Below are 17,866 nucleotides of genomic sequence, written 5' to 3'. Positions count from 1 at the left end.
CTCCTTGACTCTTCTCCAATTTTTCTTCTCTCGGCTCCTCGCGCCTCCCCTCGCTTGTTCCTCCATCGCTCTTTCCCTTTCCTCTCGGTAACTGCTCTTCTCCAGCCTCCGCCCCCCCGCCCCGCCCCGCCCCGCCCCGCCGCAGCCCCTCCCCCGGTGCGCTTTTCCCGCTCTCTCGCTTCTCGCTCTCTCCTCCGCCCTCCACTAGTTTCTTCATCTTTTCCTCGTGCCAGTCCCTCTTGGGACCCTGGCCCCAGCCTACAAATCCACTTCTCTCCCTCCCCAGTCCCGGCTTCCTGAGGTCGAGCCCTGAGCTTCCCTCCTGGGTCCCCACCTTCTGGGAGGCCTGCGCAGCCGGGCACACAGGGGGTTCCTCCCGCCCCAAAGCGACGGCCCCCAGGCCCAGGCGGCCTGCCTATCCCCTCCTACTCCCGTCGCTGCCTCTCCCACCCCTGTATCTGCGCCCGGAGCCAGTTTGTTTGTCCAGCGGCGGCCTCCGCCGCTCGAGCTGTTTGCGGAGCTTAGCGCGCCGCCGCGCAGTGCCGGCCCAATTAAGTCTCATTCATTATTCAGCGCCCCAGTGCTCCCGCGCCCAGCAGCTGGCGGCTCCAGCGTCACTTTGATGCCCCTCCCAGCCCTGGCCCCGCCGTGAGTCCTAGGGAGCAGACAGAGAGAGCTGCTTTCCCTCCTCGGACCGGGAAGAGGACTGAAGGGGCTGGGAATGTAGGAGGGAACAGAATCTGTCGACTGTGGGGAGGCGACAGGGGCAAGCCCTCCAGGCCCACCCCACCCCCAAGTCAAAGATGGGGAAACTTGAAGATCCACGCTTTTTCTTTACAGAGGAGGAAACAGGCGCCCCCCTCACCCCCCTCCCCCCCCCGCCCGCCAAAGCCAAGGTCACGTAGCAGGGTTGGAGCCCACGACATTGAAATGAGGGGATCTTGCATCCCACTTCCATCCCAGCATTGAGGCGGGAGGACACCGCAGACTATTCTCCTGGTGGGAAGGCCCTCACCCCCATCTTTTTTTGCTCCTGGTTCTCTCTCGCGCCAAAGTCAGCGAGATACAGCTGACTTGGGGTTCCTGAGGGATTCTCAGGTCTCCGGCTTGGATCTAGATGTATTGCCCCTGACTGGCTGGCCTGGAGGCGGGGCAGTGAGGCAAACTTGAGGGGAGAGCCTCTCTCTGCAGCCTGTACCCTGGTGTCTCTGCCTTAGGCAAATTGGAAATGAAGCCATCCAAGGCAGTCTTGAACGGCAATGGAGTAGGGAGAGAGGACTGCAGCCTGAGGTAAGGGAGGAGCCACCCTCCCATTTGTGGGGGTGCAAAGCGGTGACCGAGGGCTTCTTTTTGCTTTTATAGGCCCCCCAACCCGCCCCGCCTCGCCCTAGGCTGCTTTGCCCCAGCATCTAGACAAGGTGAATCTGGGGATCCGCCCGACACCTCCCGTCCGCAAGCGGCAGCGCCACCTGGTGGTCGTCCTGTAGTAATGTAGGCGCTCTTGGCCTGGGGTGGGCGCTGCGCCAGCCGGGTTGAGCCTGGGGAGGCGGAATACGCCAGAAAAACCTAAAATGAAGTTTACCGGAGAGGGCAGGCGAGCGAAGCCCCAGCCTGAAAGGTGATCCCTAGGGGCGAGGGAGGGCCTTGAGGAGGAGGGGCCTGGCCAGGAAGGCCCAACTTCCGTTGACACAGCAAACGCTGAAAGACAAAGTCCACTTGGATGAATGAGAGGGGCCATTTTGACTGTGGTCAAAGGAAATGTCTGATCTGGGAGCCGAGGTACCCAGGTACAGCTGCTCACCGTGGGACTAGCGGGTACTGGCTGGTGGGCCTGAGCCCCACAATATGGAGGGACTTTACAAGTTTTTCCTGGAAGGCGGTGGTTGAAATGTGGGGTGCCTGGGTCCAGGTCAAAATGTAGCTTTCTAGAGCTGGAGGGAACTCAGGACCTCTTTCAAGTTTGTCTTTTGTCAAGATTTCTTGGCCTGGAGAGATGGGAGGCTGGAGAAGGGCTAAAATCTCCGCCAGGGGTCTGTGGGCAGCCACAGTCCGAGTTGAGGTGGGGAGGGGTTGTATGGTAGGGGACTTTAAAAGTTGTATAGGAACTTTCCAGGGATAGTGTATTCATTTTTATTCACTCACCCCCACCCGCAAACCATGAGTCCTCCAGGAGGTAGGTGGCCTGAGGGGAGGTCTGCAATTTAAGCATACCCTTTTTTTTCCCCTGTGCTGAGTTCTCATTTACTCTACCGAAAGCACTTAAAACTTCTTCTCCTCTAAATTTGGAGTCATTGTGGTTGTAAAGAACAGAGATGAGATTCTAGACCTAAGGATATGGGAGAGCTATCCAGGGACACTCAGGAAGAGCTGGACTTGACTAATACTGGAAGGAGAAGTGTTACTGTGTTGGGGCCTGGACATAATCTTATGACTGCTTTTTCCCATGTCTTAGGGTCTAAGGATAACTCTGGGGCCATGACTGCCATGATTCTCACAGACGACTCCAGATTTCTGCATTCTAGGCAACGGCAGGTGCCACTGGACTTACTGTGAGACCCTTTTCCTAGAGGATGGCCAAGGGCCTCCTAATGACTTACACCCTCTGGGCTGTAGGGGGCCCTGCTGGTCTCCACCACCTATACCTGGGACGAGACAGCCATGCACTGCTCTGGATGCTTACCCTGGGGGGTGGTGGTCTAGGCTGGCTCTGGGAATTCTGGATGCTCCCAAGCTTTGTTGCTCAGGCCAACAGGGCCCAGGAGCAGAGGCAGGGCTCAGGAAGGGGGACACCCCCTCTAAGTCTCATTCGCTTTGTTGCCCAGATGATAGTGGGCATGTATTTTGGCCTTGTGGCTCTCATTAGCCTTTCCTTCATGGCCAGCTTCTATATTGTGGGCCTCCCACTGGCAGTTGGCTTAGGGGTCTTGCTGGTGGCTGCCATTGGCAACCAGACATCAGACCTAAAGAACACTCTAGGGGCAGCATTTCTTACTTCACCTATCTTCTATGGCCGCCCCATAGCCATCCTGCCCATCAGCTTGGCTGCCAGCATCACAGCCCAGAAGCATCGCCGCTACAAACCCTCAGTTGGGTCAGAGACGCTCAGCGTGCGGCTCTACCGCCTGGGCTTGGCTTACCTTGCTTTCACAGGCCCGTTAGTGCACAGTGTCCTCTGCCACACAGCTGTCACCCTCAGCTATGTGGCAGATACTCTTGGCTCCTTCTTGAGTTGGTTCAGCTTCTTCCCCCTCCTTGGGCACCTTTTGGAGTCTGTCCTCCTTCTGCCTTTCCGAGCCTGGAAGCTGCTGGTAGGAGATCATGGCATCAGCAGCAGCTACTTCCAAGAGTGGGAGAAGCTCTATGAGTTTGTTCACAGTTTTCAGGATGAGAAGCGTCAGCTGGCTCTCCAGGTAAGGTTTCTTCCCTCTCATTGCTGTCTAAGATGGCTCCAGAAGTTAGACTAAGTCTCACTGGAGCTGGTGTGGAGGTACTGTTTTCATGTCTGCTGGGTCAGACCCCAGAAGGGTATCTTGGCTTCTTTGGGCTAATAAGGAGTGGGAAAAGATATATGTATATTATTTTCTTTTTACTGAGGTATAATATGTATATAAAGTACACTAATTTTGTGTAGATACCTATGTAACCACCACTCAGATGAAGGTATGGAATATTTCCACGATTAAGAAGGTTCCTTTGGGACTTCCCTTCCAGTCCAGTCATTAAGACTCTGAGCTCCCTTTGCAGGGGTCATGGGTTTGACCCCTGGTCAGGGAACTAAGATCCTGTATGCTGCACAGTGCAGCCAAAAAAAACAAAACAAAAAAGATTCCTTCATGCCCCTTCCCAATCTATACTCCTTTCCTGGGAAAGAATCTGTATTCAGACATCTGTTACCGTAGATTAATTTTGCCCATTCTTGGGCTTCATATAAATGGGATCATCCAGGGTGTACTCTTTTGTGTCTGAGTTCTTTCATTCGACATTATGTTTGTGAAATTTACTCATACACGGGATTATAAATTATTTTCATAGTTGTTTGATGTCCCATTGTGTGAATATACCACAATTTATCTATCCATTCTATTGTCAGTGAACATTTGGATTGTTTTCAGTTTGGGGCTATTCAGAATAAAGCTGCTGCAAACCCTCTTGTACATGATATGCTTATTTTGCATATATGTAAGAAGGAGACCTTGTCAAGGATGCCAAGTTCCAGGTTGGAAAATGGGCATCTGTGATTAATAGCAAATCCTGGTTCTTGCCATGAGATCTAGAACTTGTCCATGTTTCAGAAGGTTGGAATTCTAATCTGAGGCTCTCTGCCTTTCCTGCCAGCAAGTGGAAGCCAATTCTAGCCTGGTTTAGGAAGGTAGCAAGGAGAGGCCCAGGAGCCCTGACAACTTATGAGGTTCTAATTTGTTAGCTTCTGTTTCCCTAAGGTTTTTGGTCTCTCAGAGGGGGCAACAAATGAAGAAATACATGGCAGATACCGGGAGCTAGTGAAGACCTGGCACCCTGACCACAATCGGTACCAGATGGAGGAAGCTCAGAGGCGCTTCCTGGAGATCCAGGCTGCGTATGAAGTCCTGAGGCAGCCCAGGAAGCCCAGGGAATCCTGGAGGTGGGAAGAAACTTCCTTCTGAGGCTGGACTGGCAGAGTTGGATCGCTTGTCCCAGCACACTTTTGCCCAGTGAGGCAGCCCATCCCCATCAGTGTAAAAGAAACTGTCATTTGCAGTGTGTGCTCCTCTGTCAGTCATGTCTGATGCTTTGTGACCCTATGGACTGTAGCCCGCCAGGCTTCTCTGTCCATGGGATTTCACAGGCAGGATTATTGGAGTGGGTTGCCATTTCCTTCTCCAATCACTTGCAGTAGAGATGAGAAAACCTTAAAGAGGTGAGAAAACTATTGTGATTTTGAATTTCTGAATTATTGGCTATTGTAGTCCTGACTTTTTTCTTAATCCACATAGTGAAATGAAAGACATTATAAAACCAATAAAATATCTTTTAGAGACTAGACCACTTGATTTCACCTCTGGTATATTGATAGATCATGGAGGAGGTTTACTTAACTTTCTTTTTTTTATGTGCAAACCACCAAGTGAGGTGATTGAAGGAAAATATAAGGGTTCTAATACTTCACAAGATGTCCTGTGGCAAAAGGGATTTGATCTATTCTGTGGACTACCAAGGTGTAAGACTGGGGTTAAGTTTGAAAAGGCTGGAATTCTAATCTTTTCAGGAAAATATTTTAATTCCCCTTATAGGAGAACTTTTTAGAAGCTGTACTTTTTCAAAGAAGGAACAAGCTGCTGTGAGGTAGGGGCTAATCCCCCCATCACAGACCCTTCTACTTGGAATATTGTGGTGAATCTTCAAACTTAACACAAGTGGTTGGACTGGCTGAATTGTCAGGTCTGCTTGGAACTTGGAATTTGATTTTGAGCTATACACCCTGCTCCCTAGTCATTTACAGTCTGGTTGGGGATAATAACACAGGTACACCTATCAAAGTCCACCTTATTCTATCTTTTGAACTGTGTCCTAAGAGGTGTAAATAGAATGTGTTAGAAAATTGCAGAAGGGATAGATGATACTGTTTTATGGGGACTCATGGGAAAATTCATGATTTTGTATTTCATATGGAAATGGCACCCCACTCCAGTACTCTTGCCTGGAAAATCCCATGGACCGAGGAGCCTGGTAGGCTACAGTCCATGGGGTCGCAAAGAGTTGGACATGACTGAGCGACTTCACTTTCACGCCTTTGTGGGGACTTTGGGGAAACCCTAGGGAACCAACAGCTTGAACATCTCAAGGGGGCCTTAACTCATTCCCAGTTGTAGAAGGAACAGCCCAGGATGCCTCAGTTTGAAGAGGAAGACTGGAGATCAGGAACATGATAGTAAAATCGTGTACCTTTTCTCCAGCTTTCTTTATTTGTGTGTACCATCCTCACACTTTCCTTTATCTGAAAGTTAACTCTGAGGAGTATATGTGCTTTTAAAAAGCAGAATTACTTTGGCTTGTATTCCCTACTGATTAAAAAAATGGCCCAATCAATTGAGAGGAATGAAATTTATAGATGTTTCTTTTTTCATCCATATATATAAAATACTAGCCAGTGAATTTATGTACTACAATTTTAAGACCAAATTTAACTTTCACACATTTTTCTTTTACTTTTTTGTTTGTTTTTTGAGGTCGGAATTGCTTTTTTTGGGGTGAGTTCGGCAGGCCTACCGTGGTCAGGTTAGTGTTCTTCCCTCGGAGGCAGCCAAAGCTTGCTGCCTCCTCCTGCCACCTACCTGAGTTAGTGGAACATGCAAAGCTCAGAGGAGCCGCCAGGGCCTGGGGCCGATGGAACAAGAGCGGGTGGCATCAGCTGGGCTGCCTCAGTCAGCACGGACCGCCCAGGCGGCATCCTGAGCCCACATGGGGGCTGAGGCTCCCTGGGAGAGGCAGGCAGTCAGGCAGGCAGCACCCCAGAGTTGGGGGCCCACAGGCCTTAGGGGGCGCCGGGCTCACAGTAAGCAGGGGTCTGCAGGATCCCAGCCATACCTGGCCAGCACGCCAGAGAGCTGGGCAGAGCCTTTCACCAGAAGGGTCTGTCTCCTACCCTAGGTCTGGGTCCTTGGGGCCTGAGGGACACAGAAGGCACTTACTAGGTGAGGCTGGAAGGCTGAAGCCAGAGGCCTGGGGTCTTGGGGGCCTGGATGGGGGCCTTCATCTTCCCCGAGGAAGGCGCTTCCTGAGCAGCCTAGGAGATTTGCAGCACGGCCTGCAAATCAGCAGGTTGGTCCTGGAGACCTGAGAGTAGCTAGTCCAGAAGGGCGGGCCGGGCGGGAAGAACCTTTCCCAGAGGGATCCTTGGGGAGATGCGAGGGCTAAATTGTTTAATTTACTCAAATGTTTCATCATATCAAGTTATTTTTCTTTTTTTTGTCATTATTTTTTATTGAAGTGTAGTTAATGTACAATGTCACACTTTTTTAAATTAATTAATTATTTCTTTTTGGCTACACTGTCTTCATTGCCGTGAGAGGGCTTTGTCTAGCTGCGGTGCCTGGGCTTCTCATTGCGGTGGCTTCTCTTGTTGCAGGGCACTGGCTGTAGGCATGTGGGCTCTAGAATTTGGGCTCAGTAGTTGTGACTCACAGGGCTAAGTTGCCCTGAGGCATGTGGAACCTTCACAGACCAAGTATTGAACCCATGTCCTTAACCACTGGACCCCCAGGGAAGTCCTGTCACACCTTTTTAAAGTGGCCAAAAAATTAATGTATGTATTTTCTTTGAAAAACACAATTTCTCAAATTATCACGTGGAATTTTAATAAGCCATTTTCATAAGCTATTGGTAATTTATTAACATGATATGTAGTACTACATCTGTAAAATGTAAATATATTAAAAATAGTCTATAAGGAAAAAGAGACCAAAGAGTGATTGGGGCTTTACTTGATTTGGAAAATTATTTTACTATTCTCAAATTTTCTTATGAGTTTTTGTTACAAAAATATATTTCAGTTTATTTAAATGAGAGCTATTTATGAGCAGTTTGTATTTTTTCCACAGGAGCAATGCTACAATAAATACCTTTAAACGTGTACTGGGACTTCCCTGGTGGTCCAGTGGTTGAGAATCTGCCTGCCAGTGCAGGGCACACGGGTTTGATCCTTGGTCCAGGAAGATCCCACATACCTCAGGGCACCTAAGCCTGTTTGCCACGACTACTGAGTCCATACTTCCTATAGAAGAGAGAAGCCTGTGTACCACAACTAGAGAAGAGTTCCTGCTGGCCACAATTAGAGAAAGCCCAAGCACAGCAAGGAAGACCCAGCTCAGCCAGAATAAATAAACAAACATGTGTGCTGCTGCTTTTTGCTTTTCTGAGGCTAGATTCCAATAAGTGATAAAGTGGGATCAAGCAGAATATATGTTTTAATACCTTGATTGCTATTATATCAGGTTACTTTTGGAAAAGACTAACAATCTACACTTTTACCCGCAGTACAAGTAGTCCTTTCTTTGTTACTGGTATGTACTGTTACCTCTTTGCAATTTTTTGGCAAGATGATGGGTGAGAGATAGTATCTGATGACTTCAATTTGCCTTTCTGTGATTTCTAGTGAAGGTCAGTATCTTCACACATTTTAAACAATTTGTTTTGTTTTGTTTGTTTGTTTTAATTTTGGCTGTGCTGCCACTGCAATGAGCAGCCCTTGCACTGCAACAGAGTAGCCCCTGCCGGCTGCGACTATTAATAGTAGAAAGCCCACCTGCAGCCAAAAATAAATAAGAAGAATCTTTCCCTTTTAGTGGGAAGCACTGTTTGGTTAAACCATCTTTGGATTTCATCTTCGCTCTTGTCCTAGCCTGTGAGCTGGTACTGAAATTGAGTGCTTGCCAGAACCAGGCTACCTACCTACCCCCAGTGGACATTTAGATATTCATGTATCTAATGGTGTAGCCCAGCCATTTTTTGAAAATAAAGAAATGGCACAAGTCACATGAATTTGGAACCTCTGGAAGAAAATTCTGCTTTGCCACCAACCTGGAATTAGAGACCAATTAGTCTCATCACTAAGACTTTTCTGAGAATGTACTTCCTAAAGACCCTGACACAGTGAAAATCAGCTGAAAATAGAAATTCACTATGAAATAATTATTTTTAAAAAACCAACTAAGATATTAGCAGGTGAGAGATCTTTTTTTCTCTACCTGAGTTGATGTAAATGAAGTCCAATGATGTTGTATTCTCCCACTCCTACAAATAAAAGTGTACAGAACCTTTAAAAAGTTGGAAGCAAACTGAGAAAGCCTCTCCCCCAAGTACTCATCTAGTGCAGTGCAAGGTCTAGAGATGACCCAGAGATGACCATCTTCCCAGAGATGACCATTCTGGCTTCTGAATTAATTGGAAATCCCATATGTGTCCCACCTTTTGGGCATCCTTAATTGCTGTTCTTTTTTAAACGTTTTATTTATTTTTTAATTGAAGGATAATTGCTTTACAGAATTGTGTTGTTTTCTGCCAAACATCAACATGAATCAGCCATAGGTATTTTGTTGTTCTTTTATTGCACTGAAATTTGCTTCCCTGAAATTTCTTTCTAGATTTCCCAATTCTTGTTACAAAGAATAAAAGCCTTTAAGAAACCTTAAAAAAAAAATATATATATATATATATTTATTTATTCACTTATTTGGCTGTACCAGGTCTTAGTTGCACCATGCAAACACTTAGTTGCAGCATATGGGATCTAGTTCCCCAACCAGGGATCAAACCTGGGGCCCCCTGCATTGGGAGTGAGGAGTCTTAACCACTAGACCACCAGGGAAGTTCCAGAAACTCTTTCTTGATAAGAACTTGCCCTTCCCTTCATGTCCCTCTAAATTTTTCCTTTTCTAGATTAAACATTGTCTTGTTTAAGGATGCACTGTAGTTTGATAGAAAGAGATGGATGAAGTGAGAAGATGGGGTTTTCCTTCTGCCTCTTGCATGACCAGCCTGCTGACTTAGAATGAGCCACTTTACCATTATGGGCCTCAGTTTTTTCTCTGTTAGGTGAGGAAGTTGAATTTAGATAACCTTTAAGATTGCTTTCAACACTGGATTCTGGGTTTCCAACTGTTTGGATGAGGCTTGTGTTAAATAGTTTGGTTTCACATCTCTCTGCCCTCTTGTGGACACTGTCGTGGAAAAAAAATAAAATATTTACTTGCTCAAAGAACAATATCATGGCCACCCCCCAATCAAAAATTCACCTGTATCAAACTCTGTTTTCATTTATTCATGTTCTCTTTTAGTCCTCATCCATAAATGTACATATCGTATCAGGGATATAATCTTATAGTCTTTCCCTTCCCTAAATCATAGGCATTGATATATATTACTAGGAAGATGTCATATGTATGTAAATATTTTTTTACTGAGCTATAATTCACATACCATAAAATTTACCCTTTTAAAGTATACAATTTAGTGATTTTTAGTATATTTATAAGGTTGTAAAGTCATCAACACTGACTCCAGACCATTTTAAACCACCTTAAAACAAAATCCCATACCTATTACAATTCTCTCCTCTCACCACACCCTGGCAACTACTAATCTACTTTCTGTCTCTATAGGTTTGCCTATTCTGGACCTTTTAAGCAAATAGAATCATACAATGTTTCCTTTTGTGTCTGGCTTATTTCACTTAGTATACTATTTTCAGGATTCATCCATGTTGCAGCATGCATTATTATTATTCTATATTTTTACTTTTTTTCAAACAGCATAATTATACTTTAATGCTATGTAATATTCCCTTCTTGGGAGACATTTAAGATATATATATATATATTTGCTGATACATATTTGTTGTTATAAAGAATGCTGCATCAATATTTTCATGTTTCTAATTCATCTATTCTTTTGAATTATTTCAGAATAAATTCCCATGGGTGGGATTACTGGGTCAAAGGGTATGAACATTTTTATGACTGTTGTCAATATTGCTCTTAAATTGTGGTGCCCAGAACTAAATGCAATTCTCAGATGTGTTCAGACAGAACAAGGTACTGTGGAGCTATTAAGTTCTCAAGGTCTGGACAATATATCATCCTTTATATCAAGCAGTCTAAGAATTTATTAGCTTTTTTGGAGGGGGTGGTTTCTCATGGAGCTTATAGCCAGCTAAGGCCCTTAGGACTTTTCCTAGGCACTGTGTCTTCAAGCTGAGTTTTCATCTACTCTGGGACTTAGGAGGCTTTTGAGGACTCCCTGGCTGGAATTTAGTATTTCTTTGTTTTCTTTTTTTCTCTAACAGTGAGTGTGTGGCCCTAACAAGCCAGCAGGTCTGGGTTTATTGCAGTATTCGATGAGAACTGCAGATGGCGCCTTAAGGCTGTCACAGGGTAAATTATGTCCCTTCACTTTTTTTTTTTTTTAGGATCTAGTGGTGGTACCTCCTTCAGTTCAGTTCAGTTCAGTTGCTCAGTTTTGTCCAACTCTTTGCGACTCCATGGACTGAAGCACACCAGGCTTCCCTGTCCTTTACCAACTCCCGGAACTTACTCAAACTCACGTCCATCAAGTCAGTGATGCCATCCAACCATCTCATCCTCTGTCGTCCCCTTCTCCTCCTGCCTTCAGTCTTTCCCAGCATCAGGGTCTTTTCCAATGAGGTGGCCAAAGTATTGGAGTTTCAGCTTCAGCATCAGTCCTTCCAATGAATATTCAGGACTGATTTCCTTTAGGATGGACTGGTTGGATCTCCTTGCAATCCAAGGGACTCGCAAGAGTCTTCTCCAACACCACAGTTCAAAAGCATCAATTCTTCAGCCTTCAGCTTTCTTTGTAGTCCAACTCTCACATCCATACAGGACTACTGGAAAAACCATAGCTTTGACTAGATAGACCTTTGTTGGCAAAGTAATGTCTCTACTTTTTAATATGTTGTCTAGGTTGGTTATAGCTTTTCTTCCAAGGAGCAAGTGTCTTTTAATTTCATGGCTGCAGTCACCATCTGCAACTAAGTACCTCCTTAGTCGGTTCATTACCAGAGTTCAGTCCCCTCCCTTTGTTGGGAAGGTTAGAGAAACTGAACTTCAAATTAAATATGTTTTGTAGATGTCATTTGATCTTTTGAGAAACTCTGGGGGTAATCTCAGAGCTTTGCTTGAACACAAATTTCATGTCCCTGCTTTGGTTTTTGAAGTTCATACCCCAAGAAGCTGATTTTTTGGCTTCTCTTCATATTCCTTGCCATCTCTTCCTCTTAGTGGCAAGGGATTGAAACTCATTCAGTTAATGGGTTTTGTTTGTTTAGCTCAGGTGGGTTCTAACAACAAATGCAGAAAATTTACATAGGATTCCCGCTAAATGAGGTTATATTTCAATAATTTATTGCTTTCTTCATTTTCCTTTCTTCCCAATTCTCTTTTTCTCCACCTTTCCTCCATCTGCTACTTGCAAACTATTATATTAATAATTTTCAGCAAGACCTTGGATTTCCTAGATTTAAACTTCACTGATAAGTTTCAACAGAATAGAGCAGTGCCCTTTGTGGGAAGAGTTGGAAGGGAATGATTTTAAAACCCATTCTGTGCCAGACCTTAATTCCATTTTGGGATAAGAAGCGTTGCAGGGAACATCCTCTGCTGGGCAGTGACTAACTTAGCATGAGAGCCTGGCTTTGCAAGCATCACTCAAAGGGACATTTTTCTGACCCTCAATAGGTCAGGCACCTTTCAAATGAATTACTGTCAGGAAAGGAATGGGAAGCGTATAGAGGAAATCTAGGTGTCGTCTATTCATATATTTCCCGGTCACAGATCTGAGGGCCACTGAGGCTCATGTTACTCCCCCGCTTCTCCTTCCTACCTATAATTACCAGTTTGAACTTGGCTTCTCTTTTTAAAAAAAAGATTAAAATTTATTTATTTATTTATTTTCGGTCGTGCTTGGTCTGTGTTGCTACACACAGGCTTTCTGAAGTTGCGGATGGTGGGGGTGGGGCTACTTTCTGGTTGGGGTGTGAGGGCTTCTCACTGCAGTTGCTTCTCTTGTGGAGCACAGGCTCTAGAGTGCAGGCTCAGTAGTTGTGGTGCACAGGCTTAATTGCCTTGCAGCATGTGAAATCTTCCCGGACCAGGGACAAGCCTGTGTCCCTGGCAGGTGGGTTCTTAACCAGTGGACTACCAGAGAAGTCCATTGGCTTCTCTTGCTATCTTCCCTTTCATTCCTGGGGTCCACAATAAAGAGTGTATTTACTGCTTTTCTATGTAATTTGAGTTGAAAGCACTTGCTCATTTTATATTGTGTGACTGGGAACTCTTAGCAGTCGACTTTTTTTTGTACAGCCAAGAGACTGATCACTTCAGACCCATCTCCCTTCAAACTCTAATTCTTTGCCATCAGTGTGTTTCTTGTTCTCATGTTCATGTCTTTGCTGATGTCAGTCTTCTGTAATTCTTTTTCTCCTCTGCTAATCCAAATCTTTATACTTCTTTTATGATCCAGCTTAAGGTCTATCTCTAAATGATGCCTTCACTGATTAGGTCCATCTCCAGTAATCTTTCCTCTTTGAATTCCTTCAGAATTCGTGTCCACTTTGTACTGTTCTATCAAGCATTTTCTTACATGTTGCCATATAATCATTCTGTATCTCATGTTTTTGAGTCTGGTCTCTTTGACTGTACTGAAGGACTGTTGTTCAGTCGCTAGGTCGTGCCCAACTCTTTGTGACCCCATGGACTGCAGCATGCCAGACTCCCCTGTCCTTTACTGTCTCCTGAAGTTTGCTCAGATACATGTCCATTGAGTTGCTGATGCTATCTAACCATCTCATCCTCTGCCAACCCCTTCTCCTTTTACCTTCAATCTTTCCTAGCATCAGGGTCTTTTCCAATGAATCAGCTGTTCGCATTGGGTGGCCAAAGTATTGGAGCATTAGCATCAGTCCTTCCAATGAATATTCAGGGTTGATTTCCTTTAGGATTGACTGGTTTGATCTCCTTGCAGTCCAGGGGACTTTCAAGCGACTTGTCCAGCACTACAATTTGAAAGCATCTATTCTTCGGCACTCCTCCTTCTTTATGGTCCAACTCTCACATCCATACATAACTACTCGAAAAATCATAGCTTTGACTATATGGGACTTTGTTGGCAAAGTGATGTCTCTGCTTTTTAATACACTGTCTAGGTTTGTCATAGCATTCCTTCCAAGGAGCAAGCATCTTGTAATTTCATGGCTGTGGTCACCATCTGCAGTCACTATCTGCAGTGATTTTGGAACCCAAGAAATTAAAATCAGTCACTGCTTTCACTTTTTGCCCATCTATTTGCCATGAGGTGATGGGACTGGATGTCATGATCTTAGTTTTTTGAATGTTGAGTTTTAAGCCAGCTTAAAACTGGCTTCACTCTCCTCATTCACACCCATCAAAAGGCTCTTTAGTTTCTCTTCATTTTCTGCCATTAGAGTGGTATCATATGCATATCTGAGGTTGTTGATATTTCTCTTGGAAATCTTGATTCCAGCTTGTGATTTATTCAGCCTAGCATTTTGCATGATGTACTCTGTATATAAGTTAAATAAGTAGGGTGACAATATACAGTCTTGTTGTACTCCTTTCCCCAAAATTTTCAACCAGTCCATTGTTCCATGTCCAGTTCTGTTGCTTCTAGACCCTCATACAGGTTTCTCAGGAGACAGTTAACATGGTCTGGTATTCTTATCTCTTTAAGAATTTTCCACAGTTGGTTGTGATCCACATAGTCAAAGGCTTTAGTGTAATCAATGTAGATGTAGATGTTTTTCTGGAATTCCCTTGTGTTCTCTCTGATCCAGCAAATGTTGGCAATTTGATGTCTGATGCCTCTGCCTCTTCTAAACACAGCCTGTACATCTGGAAGTCCTTGGTTCACACACTGCAGAAGCCTAGCTTGAAGGACAGAAGGACTATCTTCCCTCAATGCAAGTAACAGGACCTTTACTAAATATGCTAAATTTCTGTTTAAGGGAGTTTGGGTTTTTTTGAGCATGAGCCACCCATTCGTTTTGCTTGGCGCTGCAATAGACCTTCCTCTCCTACAAACAAACCCCTGCTATTTAACAATTGAGGCTTGATGTCCTTGTTTGTTAAATGAGGACAGTGATGCTTGCCTCACAGGGATGTTGAGACATTCGGATAAGATGTGTTGAGGGCACTTTATAAACTCTAAAACATTTTACAGAGGGTGGCATTATCACTTTTTAAAAAATGGTGACAGACTGTATAGATGAAAGAACATGCTAAAATTCCATGAATGAACTTACAGTAAAGCAGTATTAGTTATATTTTTCTTATATAGAAACAAATTCACTAGAGATCAATTTCAAATTTTTAATGAACCTGCAACTGTTTCAAATCTGAGTTTTGGTTCTGACATTGTCACTAATTTTGTGATATAAGGATTCAACCTTTGATAATTTAAGGCTCTAAACATCTGATACACAATTGAATTTTGGTATGTTACCCATGTCTTTGAACCTCAGTTTTGTTATATATAAAACAGGAAATTCCAACCTAATCAAATCCTTCTAGTAGAATCTTATAGAGTGGATGTTCAAAGAAACATTAATCCTACACAGAAGTCTCCTGGGTAAAAAAAGTTTCCTTGGGGGAAAGCTGCATACTATATACTGCATTCCCTTCAATATTAAAAAAACACATTACCATATTAAATGCTCCTGGAAGGAAACTAATTTATTTTGAATTTTTCAAAATTAATTTTTATTGGAGTATAGTTGCTTTACAATAAACCAATTTATTTTGATTTTACCAAGCCTTTCCCAAACTCATTTGGACCTGGAATAGTTTTTTTAGATAACATCTATTCAGCATGCACAAAACTACGTTTCTAAGACACACAGTGTGGGCTACCAACATGAATATTCTTAGGGATCAGAGGTAGTCCAAGCAAAGGGAAAAGTACACCCTGATGAGATATTCTCTGCTGGTCTTCATGCTTGTTGTGGTTTGTGGCATCAGCTTTAGTCATCAGAGACTTTAACCTCTTTTTCCCCCCTAATAAAAACATGGAATCTGACAGTCACTTCGGATATAGAATATTGACTCAAAGAAAAACATGCTAAAATTTCTAATCACAAGGGTCTATTGGAAAATATATTAAATTAGGTCATGTTAATTTTTGCAGCATATATCTGCCAAGGTGACGATTGCATCATGGTTTATCTTTAGTTCTAATTTGCCTCAGTCATTAGGTAACCTGGGATAAATCATTTCCCTTAAGGCTGAACTAAGATATATGGATGTTTTTTCTAAATAGTCTTCTGTTGTAATCCTTAGCAGTTATTCTAATCATTTTAAAAATTTGGTTGTTTTTGTGGTTTCTTCAGAGTAGGTCACAGTATTATATATTGAATTTATTACAGGATTTCCTTTCTTCCAATATAATTAGTAGATTTTAAACAATTTGCCACTGTTTTAAAGCAGGCAATGATCACTTAATTGTGTACCATATAAAGTGAAAACTGTATATGTGGTATAAAGAACAATGATAAAATTAATCTTTATAGCCCAGGTAAAAGGTATTTTTGAAGCATTTGTTCAGTATCCTTTGAGAGAGGTTGAGTGCTGCATGGAAAAAGATGGGCCATGAGTTTCAGTACCCCTCTTGCAAATTCCACTCAGTAAAACAATGCTCTACGTGACCCACACGTCTGGGAGAGCCGTTAGTTTTTGAGTTAAATCCTTGTGAAGAGCCTACACCTCCTGTCACCCCAGGGACTTGGCAAACTATTCCTTTCAAACACACTCAGCACTCTCGCTTAGAGGAGATATGATTCCATCTCATTCAGTGTCCAGTGATGTTTTGACAGCTCTCATAGATCTGGCCTAGGCATGCTCCTCTATCCACCCCCCTTCTAAGTGGGATATCCACATATAAAAACTCTCTTGCATTAGACCACAGGTTCTTTTAGGAAAGGCATCATGTCTCTCCTAACAGACTATGGTTTCCAAGTGATGATTTAATTTTTCTCCCAAGGAAGAAATTATATTTTGCAGCAGCATCAGGCCCTGTAACAAAGGTGTTACCCAAATGACTTTTGGTTGGTGAAATCAGTCATAGAATAAGATCTTGGATCCTATTGGTTTAGGTCTCATTCTTTAGTATGAAGTTTCCTATTAACCAGGGTTATATGAAGAGTTGACTCATTGGAAAAGTCTCTGATGCTGGGAGGGATTGGGGGCAGGAGGAGAAGGGGATGACAGAGGATGAGATGGCTGGATGGCATCACTGACTCGATGGACGTGAGTCTCAGTGAACTCTGGGAGTTGGTGATGGACAGGGAGGCCTGGTGTGCTGCGATTCATGGGGTTGCAAAGACTCGGACACGACTGAGCGACTGAGCTGAACTGAACTGATATCATCCCATTCCTACACTGTATGGGAAGGCAGAATTGTGGAAGAATTACTCACACATTCCTCTTTGTTCCTACTTTGCACTTTTCTGTTTTAGCACTTACCATCAGGTTATAGTTATTTAATAGCTTTCATCCTCCATTACAACTGGATACTCTACTTGAGGATAGTGATCTAGTTTTATTCTGTGTAAGTGGCCCACCCCTAGAACAATGTCTCCTACTCATTGGGTGGTCAGTGAAAAGAGAGCAGATATTTGGATGGTCTGCTTCTATTTGAATCTTTGAAAGTAGATGCAGTAGTAAGCAACACGTTGTGTAGTGCCCTAACTAGTTGGATGACCTAATCTGTTTCTCTAGATCTGTAAATGATGTGGTTGGATTAGCTTAGACACTATTAATCAAGGGTCAGTGGGCTCTAGAGGATTTTTGGCCCTTCCACTCCATCCAAAATTAAAAACCAAAGGACCAGATAGATGACTTTGTAGAGATCTACCTGTACTGCCACTCCAACAACAAACCTGTGGGGACCAAAATTACATTATGCCTGTGGTGTCTATACACTCCCATATACACTCTCTGGCTTGTGGTTGGTGCCTGGCTAGAGCCCCTTATACTTGGCCCTCAAAAGAGAACATGGGGACAGACTCTGATTAACCTTTTCAATGCTGATTCAATGCTCACCCTCTAGCTACTCCTGACCAGTTGGCAGTGGGGTGAGTGCTTCATTCATGGAGGAAACTGGCTAGAAAGGTGCACAAATATTAAGAGATGGTTCTGGCCCTGGGGTGCTTGGGAATCTAACCTCGAATAAGAGTGTTTAACAGATTCGACGGGCAATGTGACTGACCACAGCCGTGTAGAGGGATGCAGACAACCGAGTAGACCAGAAAACCGACACAGAAATGGACTTGGTGTATCTGGTGAACGTGGCAGCGAACCCT

At 44.0% G+C, this 17,866-nt stretch overlaps 1 protein-coding gene and 1 non-coding gene across 2 annotated transcripts; one reads left to right on the top strand and one right to left on the bottom strand.

The window, feature by feature from the left end:
* The first annotated feature begins 1,490 nt into the window (after nt 1-1,490).
* DNAJC22 (DnaJ heat shock protein family (Hsp40) member C22) lies at nt 1,491-8,250 on the top strand. The gene is made up of 4 exons (XM_061416224.1): nt 1,491-1,787; nt 2,453-3,410; nt 4,440-4,621; nt 7,578-8,250. The coding sequence occupies exons 2-4, from the start codon at nt 2,571-2,573 to the stop codon at nt 7,639-7,641; spliced, it is 1,086 nt and encodes a 361-aa protein (XP_061272208.1). The 5' UTR covers nt 1,491-1,787; nt 2,453-2,570; the 3' UTR covers nt 7,642-8,250.
* Nucleotides 8,251-9,269: 1,019 nt separating this feature from the next.
* On the bottom strand, nt 9,270-9,343 carry TRNAG-CCC (transfer RNA glycine (anticodon CCC)). Its single transcript has one exon. It is a non-coding gene; the product is annotated as a tRNA-Gly (tRNA).
* Between the last annotated feature and the right edge of the window lie 8,523 nt (nt 9,344-17,866).

The sequence above is a fragment of the Bos javanicus genome, chromosome 5 (assembly GCF_032452875.1).
Source record: "Bos javanicus breed banteng chromosome 5, ARS-OSU_banteng_1.0, whole genome shotgun sequence".
Classification (NCBI taxonomy): Eukaryota; Metazoa; Chordata; class Mammalia; order Artiodactyla; family Bovidae; genus Bos; species Bos javanicus.
The sequence above is the reverse complement of the archived record's forward strand: the minus strand, read 5'-3'. Positions and strand labels throughout refer to the sequence as shown.